The sequence below is a fragment of the Meles meles genome, chromosome 4 (assembly GCF_922984935.1).
Source record: "Meles meles chromosome 4, mMelMel3.1 paternal haplotype, whole genome shotgun sequence".
Lineage (NCBI taxonomy): Eukaryota > Metazoa > Chordata > Mammalia > Carnivora > Mustelidae > Meles > Meles meles.
Genome location: NC_060069.1, coordinates 26178869 through 26196815, shown reverse-complemented (window position 1 = coordinate 26196815; position 17947 = coordinate 26178869). Strand labels below are relative to the sequence as shown.

The following is a 17947-nucleotide window of genomic DNA, read 5'->3' as shown; positions in this document are numbered from 1 at the left end:
CCTTCTCAACTCTTATCCGGTCCAAACGGCCCTTCCTTAGGGAGAATTCTGTTCCCTGGAGGCCTCCATGGCACTGGGCCCTTCTCCCTCCTTTCATCACAGTCGGTGATTAATGTCAACCTTCCTTTTCCCCTTGAAGGAAGCAAGTGGTTCTGTTCACTATTGTATTTGCAGCGGTGTCTGGCACACAGGAGGGCAGGGGATAAATACATATGCGGTTGGTGAGCGGCTCACCTTGGCAGAGGTGGGAGATGTGACATCTGTTGCTGGAGGTGTTTGGTTTGTCATCTTCATGCCTTTTGATCCCCAGCTGCCCTTGTCTTGTGTGCCTGACTCTCTCCTCCTCTCTCCCTGGAGGTGTGCTGAGGCTCCTGGAACATGGGGAGGAGTACGTGTTCACCTTGCCCAGTGCCTACGCGAGGTCCATTCTCACCATCCCCTGGGTGGAGCTCGGAGGCAAAGTGAGCATCAGCTGTGCCAAGACGGGGTACTCGGCGACAGTCATATTCCACACGAAGCCTTTTTACGGAGGGAAAGTCCACAGGTAGGACGCCGCCCCAGAGGCTGTGTGTTTGCCTTCACGCAATACCCTGGCTTTCTCTCCTCCAGAGGGAGTTTGCATTCCAACCATGGGAGGAGTTGGCAATTAAGATAGAGTGAACGCATCTTTTTTTTTTTTTTTAATTTTAAATTTTTTACTAACATATGATGTATTATTAGCCCCACAGGTACTGGTCTGTGAATAGCCAGGTGTACACACTTCATAGCACTCACCATAGCACATACCCTCCCCAGTGTCCATAACCCCACCACCCTTTCCCTAACCCCCTCCCCCCAGCAACCCTGTTTTGTGAGATTAAGAGTCTCTTATGGTTTGTCTCCCTTCCGATCCCATCTTCTTTCACTTTTTCCTTCCCTACCCACCAAACCTCCAACTTTGCCTTTCAACTTCCTCATATCAGGGAGATCATATGATAATTGTCTTTCTCTGATTGACTTATTTCACTAAGCATGATACCCTCTAGTTCCATCCACGTCGTCGCAAATGGCAAGATTTCATTTCTTTTGATGGCTGCATAGTATTCCATTGTGTATATATACCACATCTTCTTTATCCATTCATCTGTTGATGGACATTAGGTTCTTTCCATAGTTTGGCTATTATAGACATTGCTGCTATAAACATTCGGGTACACGTGCCCCTTCGGATCACTACATTTGTATATTTAGGGTAAATACCCAGTAGTGCGATTGCTGGGTCGTAGGGTAGTTCTATTTTCAACTTTTCAAGGAACCTCCATGCTGTTTTCCAGAGTGGTTGCACCAGCTTGCATTCCCACCAACAGTGGAGGAGGGTTCCCCTTTCTCCGCATCCTCGCCAGCATCTGTCATTTCCTGACTTGTTAATTTTAACCATTCTGACTGGTGTTGAGGTGGTATCTCATTGTGGTTTTGATTTGTGTTTCCCTGATGCCGAGAGATATGGAGCACTTTTTCATGTGTCTGTTGGCCATCTGGATGTCTTCTTTGCAGATATGTCTGTTCATGTCCTCTGCCCATTTCTTGATTGGATTATTTGTTCTTTGGGTGTTCAGTTTGATAAGTTCTTTATAGATTTTGGACACTAGCCCTTTATCTAATATGTCATTTGCAAATATCGTCTCCCATTCTGTCAGTTGTCTTTTGGTTTTTTTGACTGCTTCCTTTGCTGTGCAAAGCTTTTGATCTTGATGAAGTCCCAATAGTTCATTTTTGCCCTTGCTTCCCCTGCTTTTGGCGATCTTTCTAGGAAGAAGTTGCTGTGGCTGAGGTCAAAGAGATTGCTGCCTGTGTTCTCCTCAAGGATTTTGATGGATTCCTCTCTCACATTGAGGTCTTTCATCCATTTGGAGTCTATTTTTGTGTGTGGTGAAGGTGGTCCAGTTTCATTTTTCTGCATGTGGCTACCCAATTTTCCCAACACCATTTGTTGAAGACACTGTCTTTTTTCCATTGGACATTCGTTCCTGCTTTGTCGAAGATTAGTTGACCATAGAGTTGAGGGTCTATTTCTGAGCTCTGTATTCTGTTCCACTGATCTATATGTCTGTTTTTGTGCCAGTATCATACTGTCTTGGTGATGACAGCTTTGTAGTAGAGCTTGAAGTCTGGAATTGTGATGCCACCAACTTTGGCTTTCTTTTTCAACATTCCTCTGGGTATTCAAGGTCTTTTCTGGTTCCATATAAATTTTATCTGGTTCCATATAAATATAAATTTTAGGATTATTTGTTCCATTTCTTTGGGAAAAAATGGATGGTATTTTTTTTAATATTTTATTTATTTATTTGACAGAGAGAGGTCACAACTAGGCAGAGAGGCAGGCAGAGAGAGAGGGAGAAACAGGCTCCCCACTGAGCAGAGAGCCCGATGCGGGACTCGATCCCAGGACCCTGAGATCATGACCTGAGCCGAAGGCAGAGGCTTAAACCACTGAGCCACCCAGGCGCCCCAAATGGATGGTATTTTGATAGGGATTGCATTAAACATGTAGATTGCTTTAGGTAGCATAGACATTTTCATAATATTTGTTCTTCCAATCCATGAGCATGGAACATTTTTCCATTTCTTTGTGTCTTCCTTACTTTCTTTCATGAGTACTTTATAGTTTTCTGAGTGCAGATTTTTTGCCTCTTTGGTTAGGTTTATTCCTAGGTATCTTATAGTTTTGGGTGCAATTGTAAATGGGATGGACTCCTTAATTTATCTTTCTTCTGTTTTGTTCCTGTATAGAAATGCAATTGATTTCTGTGCATTGATCTTATATCCTGATACTTTACTGAATTCCTGTATGAGTTCTAGCAGTTTTGGAGTGGAGTCTTTTGGGTTACCCACATAAAGTATCATATCATCTGCAAAGGGTGATAGTTTGACTTCTTCCTTGCTGATTTGGATGCTTTTAATTTCTTTTTGTCGTCTGATTGCTGAGGTTAGAACCTCTAGTACTGTGTTGAATAGCAGTGGTGATAATGGACATCCCTGCTGGGTTCCTGACCTTAGCGGAAAAGCTCTCAGTTTTTCTCCATTGAGAATGATATTTGTGGCACAGTTGGCTTTGATGATATTGAGGTATGTACCCTTTATCCCTACACTTTGGAGTTTTGATCAAGAAAGGACGCTGTACTTTGTCAAATGCTTTTTTAGCATCTACTGAGAGTATCTTATGATTCTTGTTCTTTCTTTTATTAATTGTATCACATTGATTGATTTGTGGATGTTGGCCCAACCTTGTAGTTCAGGAATACATCCCACTTGGTCGTGGTGAATAATCCTTTTAATGTACTGTTGGATCCTATTGGCTAGTATCTTGGTGAGAACTTTTGCATCTGTGCTCATCAAGGATATTGGTCTGTCATTCTCTTTATTGATGGTGTCTTTGTCTGGTTTTGGGATCAGGGTAATGCTGGCCTCATAAAATGAGTTTGGAAGTTTTCCTTCCATTTCCATTTTTTGGAACAGTTTTAGGAGAATATTAATTAATTAATTCTTCTTTAAATGCTTGGTGGGATGCCTTCTGGCCCTAGGCTCTTGTTTGTTGGGAGATTTTTGATGACTGTTTCAATCTCCTTACTGGTTATGGGTCTGTTCAGGTTTTCTATTTCTTCCTGGTTCAGTTGTGGTAGTTTATATGTCTCTAGGAATGCATCCATTTCTTCCAGATTGTCAGATTTGCTGGCATATAGTTGCTCATAATATGTTCTTATAATTATTTGTATTTCTTTGGTATCAGTTGTGATCTCTCCTCTTTCATTCATGATTTTATTTATTTGGGTCCTTTTCTTTTTGATAAGTCTGGGGGGGGTTATCAATCTTACTAATTCTTTCAAAGAATTAGCTCCTAGTTTTGTTGATTTGTTCTATTGTTATTTTTTTATTTCTATTTCATTGATTTCTGCTTTGATCTTTATGATTTCTGTTCTCCTGCTGGGTTTAGGCTTTCTTTGTTGTTCTTTCTCCAGCTCCATTAGGTGTAGGGTTAGGTTGTGTATTTGAGACCTTTCTTGTTTCTTGACAAAGGCTTGTATCACTATATATTTTCCTCTCAGGTCTGCCTTTGCTATGTCCCACAGATTTTGAACTGTTGTGTTTTCATTATCACTTGTTTCCATGAATTTTTTTTTTTAATTTTAATTTCCTAGTTGACCCTTTCATTCTTTAGTAGGATGCTCTTTAACCTCCATGTATTTGGGTCCTTTCCAACTTTCCTCTTGTGATTGAGTTCTAGTTTCAAAGCATTGTGATCTGAAAATATCCAGGGAATGACCCCAGTCTTTTGGTACCAGTTGAGACCTGATTTGTGACCCAGGATGTGATCTATTCTGGAGAATGTTCCATGTGCACTAGAGAAGACTGTGTATTCTGTTGCTTTGGGATGGAATGTTCAGAATATATCTGTGATGTCCATCTGGTCCAGTGTGTCACTTAAGACCTTTATTTCCTTGTTGATCTTTTGCTTGGATGATCTGTCCATTTCAGTGAGGGGAGTGTTAATGTCCCCTACTATTATTGTACTATTGTTGATGTGTTTGTTTGATTTTGTTTTTAATTGGTTTATGTAGTTGGCTGCTCCCATGTTAGGGGCATACGTATTTAAAATTGTTAAAATTAAAAATCTTCTTGTTGGACAGACCCTTTGAGTATGATATAGTGTCCTTCTTCATCTCTTATTATAGTCTTTGGGTTAAAATCTAATTGATCTGATAAAAGGATCACCGCCCCAGCTTTCTTTTGATGTCCATTAGCATGGTAAATTGTTTTCCACCCCTCACTTTAAATCTGGAGGTTTCTTCGGGTCTAAAATGTGTTTCTTGTAGACAGCATATTGATGGTTTTTTTTTTTTTTAATCCATTCTGATACCCTGTGTCTTTTTATTGGGGCATTTAGCCCATTTACATTCATAATTACAATGCATAACTATTGACAGATAAGAATTTAGTGCCATTGTATTGCCTGTAAGGTGATTGTTACTGTATATTGTCTCTGTTCCTTTCTGGTCTACTACTTTTATGTTCTGTCTTTGCTTAGAGGACCCCTTTCAATGCTTCTTGTAGAGCTGGTTTGGTGTTTACAAACTCTTTTAGTTTTTGGTTTGTCCTGGAGGCTTTTTAATCTCTCCTTGTATGTTCATTGACAGGCTAGCTGGATATAGTTTTCTTGGCTGCATATTTTTCTCATTTAGTGCTCTGAATATATCATGCCAGTTCTTTCTGGCCTGCCAGGTCTCTGTGGATAAGTCTGCTGCCAGTCTAATATTTTTACCATTTTATGTTACAGACTTCTTTTCCCGGGCTGCTTTCAGGATTTTATCTTTGTCACTAAGACTTGTGAGTTTTACTATTAGATGACAGGGTGTGGACCTATTCTTATTGATTTTGAGGAAGATACTCGGTGCCTCCTGGACTTTGATGCTTGTTCCCTTTACCATATTAGGGAAATTCTCTACAATAATTTGCTCCAATATACCCTTGGCCCCCCTCTTTCTTCTTCTTCTGGAATCCCAATTATTCTAATATTGTTTCATCTTATGCTATCACTTATCTCTCGAATTCTCCCCTCGTGGTCCAGTAGTTGTTTGTCTCTCTTTTGCTCACCTTCTTTATTCTCTGTCATTTGGTCTTCTATATCACTAATTCTCTCTTCTGCCTCATTTATCCTAGCAGTAAGAGCCTCCATTTTTTGTTGCACCTCATTAATAGCTTTTTTGATTTTAGCTTGGTTAGATTTTAGTTCTTTTATTTCTCCAGAAAGGGCTTTTATTTCTCTAGACAGGGTTTCTCTAATATCGTCCATGCCTTTTTCGAGCCCAGCTCGCACCTTGAGAATCGTCATTCTGAACTCTAGATATGACATATTACCAATGTCTGTGTTGATTAGGTCCCTAGCCTTCGGTACTGCCTCTTGTTCTTTTTTTTGTGGTGAGATTTTCCACCTTGTCATTTTATCAAGATAAGAATATATGAATGAGAGAACAAAATACTAAAAGGGCAGTAAAGACCCCAGAAGAATGTGCATTAACCAAATCAGAAGAGATCCCAAGTCATGGTGAGAAGAAAAGGAGTAAAAAGAAGTTAAAAAATTAAAAAAAAAAAAAGAAAAAGAAAAAATATATATTAGACAGGTGAATATAGCATAGCCACCCACTTGATTTTGGGAGTATTTTGGTCTCTTAGAAGAAACTACCTCCCAAAATTTTAAAGAAAGGAAAAAAAAAATATATATATATATATACACACACACACACACACAAACACCAAAATAAGAGTAAACACAATGAAGGGATGGAATATGACTGTAAAGATGGCAATTTTTAAAAAAATTCTAAAAAAGGAGTTGATAAGTTGGTTGGGAAAAGAAAGAAAATGAAAGTGGAGAGAATTTTCTCAGGTTGGAGACTAGAACAAACCATGTGCTAGATTTAGGGTATATTTTGATCTATTAGAAGAAGTTCTATCCCAAAATTTTTTAGAAGAAAAATCCCTATGTGTATACAAAAGATAAAGTTAGATTCAATGAAGGATAAAATATGACTATAATAATAAAGATTCAAAAAAAATTTTTTAAATAAAGGTATTGTTAAGATAACCTAGTTAAAAACCGTTAAAAGAGGAAAGAGTAAAAGTCAAAAAAAATCAGAATAAGAAAAAAAAATTTTAAAAATTTAATTAACTTTGCAAGACTAAAGAATCATGGGGAGAAAGCCATGAATTCCATGCTTTGCTTTCCCCTCCTCTGGAATTCTGCTGTTCTCCTTGGTCAGCTTGGTCTTGGCTGGATGTTCTTGGTGATCTTCTGGGGGAGGGGCCTGTTGTAGTGATTCTCAAGTGTCTTTGCCCGAGGCAGAATTATACCACCCTTGCCAGGGGCCAGGCTAAGTACTCTGCTACAGTTCACTCCAGGGAGCTATTGTTCCCTGAATGCTTTCCGCTTTCCGTAGAGTTCCAGAGGACAGGAATGAAAATGGCGGCCTCCCCACCTCCATCCCAGAGGAGCCGAGAGCTCAGGGCCCCACTCCTCAGTGCGCCCTCAGAGAAAAGCGCCCAATCACTCCCGTCTCCCTGGTCTCCGGCCGTGCTCTGAGCTCACCCGCCTGTGACCGAGCGTTTCTGTCTCTGGCACACAGCCCTGTTTGGAATCTCCAAACCCAGCAGATCCCTGTGCTTGTCCAGGGGGTCTCCCCTGGATCTTGTGGGGTCCGTGCTCAAAGAGGAGTGGCCTGACTTCTCTACAGATCACAGTTTGAGGTAACCCCGAGCTGAGAGCTCACGCCTCGGCTCCATCTCTGTAGCCGCTTCCCGGCTCTAATACCTGTGAGCTCTGCAACATTCAGACACCCCCCCCACCCCCGATCCTTCTGTGACCCTGCGGGACCTGAGAGCACACTGTCCCCGTGAGGGCTCCACCCCGGTTTAGCCTCTGGAGCGATGTCCCTCAGTGGAACAGACTTTTAAAAGTCCTGATTTTGTGCTCCGTTCCTCCGCCGCTTGCCCAGAGCCGGCCCCTCCCCCCACGGTCTATCCTCCCGTAGGTCTAGATTCACTTCTCCGCCAGTCCTACCTTTCAGAAAGTGGTCGATTTTCAGTTTCTCGAATTGCTGCTCTTCTTCTCTTCCGTCTCCCGTTGGATTTGTAGGTGTTCAGAATGGTTTGATAAGCTGTCGAGCTGATCTCCTGCTACCTGATGTCATCTCAGCCTGCTACTCCCCCACCATCTTGACTCCTCCCCTGAACACATCTTTTTTAAAAGAGGCACCTCTTTCCCACCCACGCCCCTGACATGGCAGTTTTTTAAAGCCCTTCCCAATCTGCACTTCCGGTGAAATCCTTTGGTGATAGTGTCCTGGGACCCACACCAGAGAATAAAAGCTGCTTCCATTTTTTAAGATAACCTTTCCATTCTGGGGCCACAGCCTGTTTCTCTGCTCTGAAACAATTCCATCTGTGAGCTCAGATGCTGCCTGAGAGCTCTTTTTTTTTTTTTTAAGATTGTTATTTATGGGGATAACTGGGTGGCTCATTTGGTTGGGCGTCTGCCTTCAGCTCAGGTCATGATGTCAGAGTCCTGGGATTGAGTCCCGTATGGGGCTCCCTGCTCCGCAGGAAGCCTGCTTCTCCCTCTGCCTGCTCTGCCTGCTGCTCCCCCTGCTTGTGTGCGCTCTCTGACAAGTAAATAAATAAAATCTTAAAAAAAAAAAAGATTGTAATTTATTTGGTAGAGAGCACAAGCAGGGGGAGTGGCAGAGGGAGAGGGAGAACAGACTCCCTGATGAGCAGGGAGCCCAGTGTGGGGCTCGATCCCAGGACCTGGGACCATGACCTGAGCCGAAGGCAGACGCTTAACAGACTGAGAGCTCATTTCATGTTGATTGCCATGAAATATCCCGAACCCCATATCATCCATGAAATCAGGACACTTTAGAAGCTGGGGAAGACTGATCCTAAGAAATCGAAGGGAAAGCCTGCTATTTGAGGGCAGACTTAAGTTGCTCTTCTTGCTGCAGTTCCAGGTCACCATCTAAGCAAGCTCCCATCTTCGCCCTTTTCCTGGGGAAGTGTTAATCTGTATGGCGTTCACACTGCTCGCAGGGTCTGCTCGGGAGCCCAGCACTCTGGCTCAGACCCTCAGACCCTGTCAGGAGCTTGCGATCAGCTGTGGGGGCACCCCCGACTATAACAGATGCTACCGATCAGGTGTCTTTCCTTTGGGGAGCCAGTTGTTAAAGTTTTGCCAGCCCCCCACTAGCACCCTGCCAGTACACGCAGCCAGAACATTCCTGAAGCCCCCCGCGAGGCTTGGCCTCAGCACCTAGGAGCGGTGGCTGTGCTCCCAGGGAGGGAGCTTCCAGGCGTGTGCTTGGAAACTCTTAAGTTCAGCCTGAGCTGCACCATTAGGAAGAGAGGAGCTTAGTTCCTTCCTCCCCTTGGCTGCTTCCGAGCAGGCTCTCCTGTTTGTACTGCATGCTTCAAGGTGGCGTGGGAGATGCGGTCAGCTTTCTCCCGGCGCTGGAGACCTGGAGCCTCAGGCCAGGCAGGACAAGCAGGGGAGGACACAGAGCTCCACAAAGGCCCTTGTAAAGGGGGGCCCTCGGAGCTGCGGCTGGCAGGGGGATGGTGTGCAGTGCCATGAATTGAGGTTTCGTTCAGTCTTTGGATGCCAGCGTGAGCCTTTCCCACCTTTTCCCACGGGATCTCAGGCTGATTGTGAGCAGTCCTGTTTGGCCTATTCTCATGCCCTGTTGGTGGGTAAAATGTAGCAGTATTCGATGCTATTTTAGGGAGAAGTGTATACTTCATTTCTACTGAATTGCTCGATTTCCACCCCAATAAAAGCTTAGCACCTTTGTGTGTGTATCAAAATTAAGCAATTAACATGGCTGCATTGCCATCAACTAAGTTGCAGACTTCATTCACATCTCGCCAGTTGTTCTACCAATGCTTGCTTTCTCTGATCAAGCATATTAGGTCACATTTTCAGAGCTAGGCTTTAAGCAAAATGGCAAAAAACAATCCCTCCCCCTCGCGACCCCGTGGAAAAGAATCTCTGCTCGTGAGTACGGCTTTGGAAGTGTGAGCCTCTGTTTCAATAATTCTGCAAAGCATGTTCATTTGACTCATTCATTCATTCATTCAGGGTCACAGCCGAAGTGAAGCACAACCCAACCAACACCATTGTTTGTAAAGCCCATGGGGAATGGAATGGTACCTTAGAGTTCACCTACAACAGCGGAGAGACCAGGGTCATCGACACAACCACACTGCCAGTGTACCCCAAGAAGATCAGACCTCTGGAGAAGCAGGGGCCCATGGAGTCCAGGTGGGAGCCTGGTGGGGTGTTTCTTCTGGACTTGGCTCTTCTCAGCTCCTGACCCAGGGGACAGAGAAGAAGCTGCTGAGCGCTCAGCTAACAGAAATGCACCATGAATAGTCTTGTCAGTTGAATTTCTCACTGCGTGTGTCTTTGGAGTAGATCCTTGGTAGCTTTCGGCTTAGTTCTTCTGTAAGTAGGGGTGGTGTCCCGGCCAGCCCGACAAATTGACCAGGAACGTGAGGGTAAGAGGATGATGAAGTTAAAGAGACAAAGAGATGGGGACAGGAGGAGCACTGAGGAGGATGTCCAACAGTGCCGAGTTTATTCAGGCAGCGAGGCATTATATAGCCAACAGAAATAATTACAAAAAAGTATCCATCATTAGCTAATTACGAAAGAATTTGTTACATATGCATGAAACCCTCCAGACTTTCCCATTAACTACTTCTCAGTGTCTAAATGCAGATCTTCCAAGGCCAGTGGTCTTTGTCTTCAGATAATAATTACAAAGAAGTAACAACAAACCTGAGAGTGTTCTTTGAGCTGTGCTGGAACAGCAAGGACCAGTTAAGAACAGCAAGGACCAGTTAGGACCCCACCAAATTGCTCTCATCTCACTAGTAAACGTGTGGGAAGTCACGTAGGCAAGCGCACAACACATAGCACAGACCCTTTCTCACTGCAACTCGACTTTTCCGTCCTAAGCCTTTTGTTAGGCTATTCGGACTTTAAAGGAGACACAAGTCAGGGCCTGGTTTGGTCCTCGTCTCAAGCCTTATCGTGGCCTCCCACAGGGTGGGTTGTGAGGATGGTCTACGGGAGACTTTTTATGCTCGTCCTAAAAGAGTTGGTCAGCTCAGGCGGTCTGTTGCTTGATTGCAGAGTCAAATAAGGGTTGCTGGTCATCTAATAACTCTGCCTGGAAGCCATGAGATACTGTTTTGTTCTCAGATTAGCGACATGATTTTTTAAAAAATGCAGTAGTGGCAAGAATGTGATCGAACTGACAACTCTGGGTGTTCCTGCAGGGACAGAAGCTTATAGTGAGCTTATAGGGCTCACTCTGGGCCCTCATTATAAGCCCTCACTATAGAGCATGCGCCGTGTAGTTGTGTGGGTCTGTAGCTTTTAACTCATGAATTCACTTTAGTTTTGTGTCTCATCCTTGGGGATCTCTTCTGAAGGAGAATTCTTAAATTCAGAAAAGGTTTTAAATATACAGTTGGGTATTTTTTCTCAAAAGAAAACTAAATAATAACAAAGAAACCACCTACCTTGTCCCAACAATAGGGAAATGGTTAAAGTAGATTATGGAGTATCCACCCAATTAATATGTCTACTCCACGGTATGGTTTTACTGGAGCCGTTTAAAGGGATGTTTTTGCAGGGACAGAAGCAGAATCTTCTTAGAACATGCCCTTTAAAATTTTTTAGTCCAGGAGGTTAGCAAACTATGGCCCGTGGGCCACATCTAGCCCATGGCTGATTTTTATAAAATTTGGGGGGACCACAGCTTTGATCATTAATTGACATATTTATGGATGCCTTTTTATGGGATTTAAGCCCTTGTGACCAAGACCATAGGGTCTGCAAAGCCTACTATGTTTGCTATCTGGCCCTTGGAAGAAAATGTTTACCAACGTCTTAGAGTTCTCTGCCCTCTAAATTTGGGACCACTTGCTTATGATGAGATCATCATGGGAGGTCCTGCCCTTGAGAGCACCCCCACCGTGGATGTCCTTGTGCTCAGCTTCTCCCACAGCTTAGATAAGTGTGCAGGGTGTGTGTGATGAAAAGGCCCAGCATCCGCCCCTCACTCTTTCCTGCCCTGACCTCATTGTTTTGGTCTGTTGGACCTGGCTTTAGAGTCCGGTTCCAGAAGTTTCTCCCACGGTGGAATGAGAGCCAGAGCATTGTTCTCCCTGGGGCTGTGTACGGTGGGGCTCAGAACAGGTCTGGTGTGCAGGTCTCGTCCCCTGTCACCTGGCTGATTCTCATTCTCCTCAGAAGGGGCTGCTCATTGTCCCTGCTTGGCTGGCAGCCTTGTCTGCCTTTTCTCGGCTTCATCATGCCAACACTCTGTGCTTCCTGCCATTCCAGGCCCTCTCGTGGACGAGGCCAAGGGTACTCCTCTGTGGGAGCACTCCCTGGCCGTGGATCTAATTCTGGAACGTCTGCTTACTCTTGGCTACAGAGGCATCATTTCCCCAAAGTCAGGGAGGGAGTCCTCACAGTTGAGAATGCTGATAGTTTCTTTTGTGCAAAAATCCCAAATTACCCTGATGCATTTACACGAGGAAGCACACGGGGGATGCGTGTGTGCATCCTCAGTCCCTGTCCTCCTCCTCCAGAGCAGAATATGAATCAAGAATGGTCCCTGGGCATTCCCGAGGGGGAAAGCTGGTCTAGGCTGCCTTCTGTGATGAATGAATGAGTGAGGCAGAGAAGTAATTTTCCATGTGGACATGGGGGCCTGATGGATCCTGCCTCATAAACACAGACACCCACTCACCCCACTCTACAACTCTTAATAGCGGGGTCCTCCATGGATTAGCAGCCGTGGTTCGTATTGATGACCTTGCTGACCTTGAGCCCGTCCCTTTATGTGGATCTTATTTTTGTCTTTAAAATGGGGATGGTCATATAGCATCCATACCCCTGGGTTGTTGTGATGATGAATGAGCTAATATGAATGTAAAGTGTTAGATACACGATACGCAGTGTGTCCGCTGATTGTTGTGGTCATACTGGTAGTATTAGTACTGCTTCCTACTGCTGTTACTAGATTCAGTTGCTGACCCTCAGAGCCCCGAGAGAGGCATGCTGCTCGGGACATGGAGGGGACTGGAAACTTGGGCACCTGTGGGCCTTGGATTCTCATCCTGGCTCTAGGGGTCTTCAAGGCTCCTGGACTGCACTCCCCCTGCCCCAGTGCCCTCCCCACCTCAGTTCTTCCTGGGAACCACCCTTGTCAGGCCAGCTGTCCCTGCCTTACCACTTCCTCTCCTGCGTGCATCCCCAGGAACCTCTGGCAGGAGGTGACCAGATACCTGCGGCTGGGGGACATCGATGCTGCCACCGAGCAGAAGCGGCGCCTGGAGGAGAAGCAGCGGGTGGAGGAACGGAAACGGGAGAACCTCCACACACCGTGGCAGCCCAAGTATTTTATCCAGGAGGTAACTCTGCCACCTGTTTTTGGGGACTTGTCCCGAGCAAGGGGCAGATGGGTTTGTCTTGCCATTGCAGCCATTTGGATGGATGAGGATGGGGCAGGGGAGGTCCGGGGGAGGTTTGGGGCTGTTCTGCTCTGGCTCCAGCTTTGAGCCCGGCCGTCCTGGGGCAGAACTGAGCGCCTGGCACGTCCCGTCTGACATCTTCCATCAGAGTAGCCCATCAGCCTGACAGGGAGCGCGAGGAGTGGATGGGGTGGAGGTCTGGCTGCTGTCCTCTTTGAAAAACAGAAACAAAACCAAAAACATGGTTCCTGCTACTTTATTATTAGTAACAAGTTAACCGTGAAGCCCTCGAATGGGCCAGAGGGGATGGACCTGCTAGGAAAGGGCAGCCCGAGTCCTGTGTCCTCAGGGCTGCTGCTGTCCCCCAGGAAAGCGACACTGAAAGAATGCTGGTCACCAGGCTGCCCACCCCCTGGGCAAGCGGGCAAGGTACCACCAGCCCTGCTGAGCTTCTTATGCTTCTGAAGTTGTTGGTAGAGCAGTTGGGAAGCTTTCTGAGAACAGAACTGGAAATAACAAAAGTGTGGGAGCCCCCGTTTTCAATGCAGGCCCTCAGGAGCCTGGCCGCATCAGTGAGGCAGGGACCCATGAGGACTGGGGCAGACCCAGGAGTCCCTAAGGGGAGTGGAGGCCACTTAACCACCAGGCAATCCCAGACCGTCCCGTTCTTCACAAGTGAGAAATCGGGTATTCACATGGTAGCCAGGAATTTTAACAAGTAGTTGAAACGCAGAGAGCCGATGGAAGGATGTCTAGGCTTTCTTGGCCCAGATGCTGCTAGTATCTGACTTCAGCTCTAAGGAAGGGTTCCGCTGTGTAGCAGGAAGGCAACAGGGCGAGCTTTGAGGTGGACTTCTGGTCAGGAATAGGAGCTGCACTTCTCCCCACAGGCAGGAGCAGAGACTTCAAGGTTGGATTCCGGTTCAGACAGGAGGTGGGCTTGAGCAGACTGCTTAGGAGGCCCTGAGTGAGAACAGTATCTGGAGGCCTTGCCTAGGTGAGGTGACTCTGTATGAGCCAGGCTTCTCCAGAGAAACAACACAAAGAGAAGCAGGAGATGTGAATATAGAGACATTTATTATGAGGACTTGGCTCATGAGATTGTGGAGGCTGGAAAGCCTCAGGGTCTGCCATTTGCAAGCTGTAGACCCCGGGCAAGCCAGGGGTGCAATTCAGTTCGAGGGCAAAGGCCTGAGAACCACGGGAGCCAGTGGTAGAAATGCCAGTCCCAAAGCAGGAGATGAGCTGTCCCAGTTCACGAAGTGAGGCAGGGGGAAAAAAAAAAGATGAATTCCTCCCTTCTTTACCTTTTTTTTTTTGTTTCAGGCCCTGGATTGGATTATGCTCACCCAGTCTAGGGAGGGAAATCGGCTTGGCAGGGCACTTGTTATCGCATCTGGAAACAGCCTCACAGACACAGAGATCCTATTTAATCTGGGCACCATGGCCAATCAAGTTAATACACAAAATTACCCATTACAAAATTGGTCAAGGATCCTTTTGTGAGGTGGATCTGGTCTCTCTGAGACAACTAGTTTGCCTGGCTTCTGGGAAAAGTTAGACACAGAAAGACCCCAGAGATGACAACAAAATACCCCCCCCCCCCCCACACACACAGTTCTTCCTGGGTTTAATAAGAGCCAGTATGTTCATAACAGAAAGCAGGAGGCAATGTAAAGAATAAAAGTCATTCCAATACCAGAATTGTTACCATTCAGTACATCCCCTTCTAGGTAAGCCCCAGATTGTATATACCATTTTGATTCTTGCCCTTTTCCTGATACTTGGTATCATGTCTTGTGTGTGGATCTGTGATGGCCTCCTGCTGCAGAGAGCTGGGGTTGGGCCCTCCCCTCCAGGCTGGTGGGCTGCAAATCCCAGGTGTGGTCAAGTTCCTCAGAGGCAGGTCTTGCCTTCTCTCTCCTGTCCATTCATCGGACCAGCCCTTTTTTTCTCTTGCCCCACTATTTCAAAGAGCTTTTCTGGCCAACTAATCTTACGTGATGTAAACCAACAAAGCCCCCCTATATGCTATTTTGTGGGGTTTCCTCCTGAAATACCAAGATGTGAAGATTTATGGTCTCTCTAAAGCGACCACCAGCGTGGCATGGCTGGGAGCTAGCCCCAAGGCGCCCGCACACCCATTAATGGCAGTCCTGAGCAGATGCTAACGGAGCCCTGCTTGGCTTGGTCCTCCATTTCTAACCGAGCAGAGGCTGGGGAAATAGCTTTGCTTCTCCCACCTGCCCAGCTGAGAGGTCATCATAAAATGTCTCCTTCTCTTGCAGGGTGACGGCTGGGTGTACTTCAATCCGCTTTGGAAGGCACACTGATGGGTGGTGGTGCAGATCTTTCAGAAAGATTCCTGTTTTGTAGGAATTAAAGCGGCGCAGTATCAAGGTTCTCCTGGTATTCACTAAGACCTGTTGATATCATTCAAGAAATGGTACCTGAGAGGGAAATGATATACTGTGAAAATGCACCACCAAACCACTCTAGGATTGAATTTACTCAAGAGCCATTTGGGGCATGTGTGTGTGCACCGGTCTGTGTGTGAGCTCTCAGGACACTGTATGTTCACACACATGCACTATATGCACATATCTGCTGGGTATTATTACACATGTAAATACTGCACTTACCAAGATTTAAGTGGGTAATTACGAGCTCCTTTTTATCAATGAGGTTTGAAGTTTTCTATTTTTCACTTTGCCAAAAATGTTTTGCACTCACAAAAGTATTCTCGTGTAGTCAACTCCTGTCAAAACAGAGGTGAACTGACATGGCCCAGTTGGTGTCCATGTGGTAGAAAGTGGCTCATTCCTGGAGGAAGTGTAGGTGGCTGTCACTCCACAATTATTTTTGTGATTCCCACCTCCCTCCCCACTTTAGCGTTTTATCCTTACTCAAGAAAGAGCAACTATTTCCTGCTGAATGGCAAGTGGGCAAGAAGCCATTGAGGGTTTGTGCCAGAGCCTTCCATGATGGAGCATCTTTGGGAGAAGCCCACCTTGGAATGAGCATCCCATCTCCTTGCCCCAGAATCTGACAGTTTCTTCTGCACAAAGCATTAGACATTTTTCAGAAGCTGTTGCTATTAGGAAACAAGTCAGATGAAGACTTCACTACTTTTGTGATGAAAAAGGGCTTTAGAAGTTAAATACACGCATGCATAAAAAAAACTGCACAACCACAGCCTCAATTTTGTATTTAGTTTGGGGAGAGAGAAAAGAATTTTCTGTCTGTGGTTCTTTTTCTTCTTCTTCTTCTTTTTTTTTTAAGTGCACCTCTCTTGTTTGACCCAAACTCAGCAAGAAAACCACTGTGATTAAATGACACACACATAAAGACTGCAAAAGCGTTCCATGGTTTCAGTTGAATTTCAGTCCTCAGCCTTTACAAATGAGGTCAAGACATGACTAGAATATAAAGCAAGGAAAAAAATGAAGTATTTGATTTTTTGCTCAATGCTTAATTTTTTACTGTGCCACTCAGAATATTTATAAAAATCCAGTAGCATGACTGCTTCTCTGTAGTAATACTGATTTTTGTGCCTTTTGTCTGCTTTCTTAAGACCAATTGTTCACTTTGTAGATATTAGACAATATATTTCGATTAAGTACTATACCAATCTGTGTGTCTGTATTTTATTTTTAGGGATCCAAAATTTCAGTTGGAACTGGTAGTTCTGAATGAGCTCAGATTTTATTGGTGATATCGCTTATTTGATGTGAACAGCAATCATATGTACATCAAAATAGTGTTTGAAACACAGTAAAAAAAAAAAAAATCTACCCATAAACATTATGGAAATGTTCTGACAAGTTCATTTGAAGATTCGACTCCTATCTAGTGAATGTTCTGGCTTGTGAGACGTTACTACTGGCCAAAGTCCTAATATAGTAGGCCTGTTCAGGTTCATAGTCTTAAAACATCTGGGAGAATAAAGTGTGTGGAACCATTTTATTTCTGAGAAGGAAAACAGAATAGATGCTGTTTCAAAGGAGAAATCTTCAAAGAGAAGACTACAAAATAATCACTGTAGTGTTTTAGATTTTTCCAGTCTTCGTTATGCTAAAGTGTGAACCATCTGGGAAATTAAACATGGACAGGGTTTGCTTGCTTTTCTGTTTTAGGTGGGAGAGGGTTCTATTTGCCTTTTTAAAAAATTGTGAAATATATACAGAAGATTTATATAAGATATATTACAATTCCAAGAATAAACACTTATGTACTCAGTGCTTAAGGGAAGACACCCAAGTTTGCTAGTACCTTAAATGCCACATATTTGTCCCTACAAAATTGTATCCCCCTCCCTGATCATAGAGATAACACTACCACTGTCCTGATTCTTGGAATAATTTTTTTTTTAAACTACCACACATGCTATGTGTATTTATAAAGCGCATGCTTGGTTTTGCCTGTCCGAGCTAACATTTTGTTTATAAGTCAATCTGTGTTGTGAGTTACTCTGTCTGCTTTCCTGCTCTTTTTTGCTGAATTCACATTTTGTTTTATACTTTCATTGTGGCAAAGTATGTATGTAACATAGAATTTACCATTTTAGCAATTTTTAAGTATACAGTTCATTGGCATTAAATACATTCCCAGTGTTGTGTAACCAGCACAACCATCTGTGTCCATAGTTTCCATCTTCCCAAAATGCAGCTCCCTGCACATTAAACGGAGACTCTGCCTTCCTACCTCCCATCTCTGCAACCCTTAACAACCACCATTGGATTTTATTTTAACTGGCTACTGTAAGTAACTCATATAATGGAATCATTCTGCCCATATCCTTTTGTGTCTGGCTTATTTTACTTGGGATAATGTGTTCAAAGCTCATCGGAACTTCCTTTCTTTTTAG

At 44.5% G+C, this 17947-nt stretch overlaps 1 protein-coding gene across 1 annotated transcript in view; it reads left to right on the top strand.

Moving 5' to 3' along the window:
- The window catches only part of OSBPL10 (oxysterol binding protein like 10), a 310546-nt gene extending 293835 nt beyond the window's left edge, over positions 1–16711 (top strand). Inside the window, exons 9-12 of the mRNA XM_046002875.1 lie at positions 358–544; positions 9668–9850; positions 12867–13020; positions 15369–16711. Of these exons, the coding sequence (XP_045858831.1) occupies positions 358–544; positions 9668–9850; positions 12867–13020; positions 15369–15413 (569 nt within the window). The 3' untranslated portion in view covers positions 15414–16711. The remainder of the gene's footprint in view (positions 1–357; positions 545–9667; positions 9851–12866; positions 13021–15368) is intronic.
- The last annotated feature ends 1236 nt before the right edge of the window (positions 16712–17947 follow it).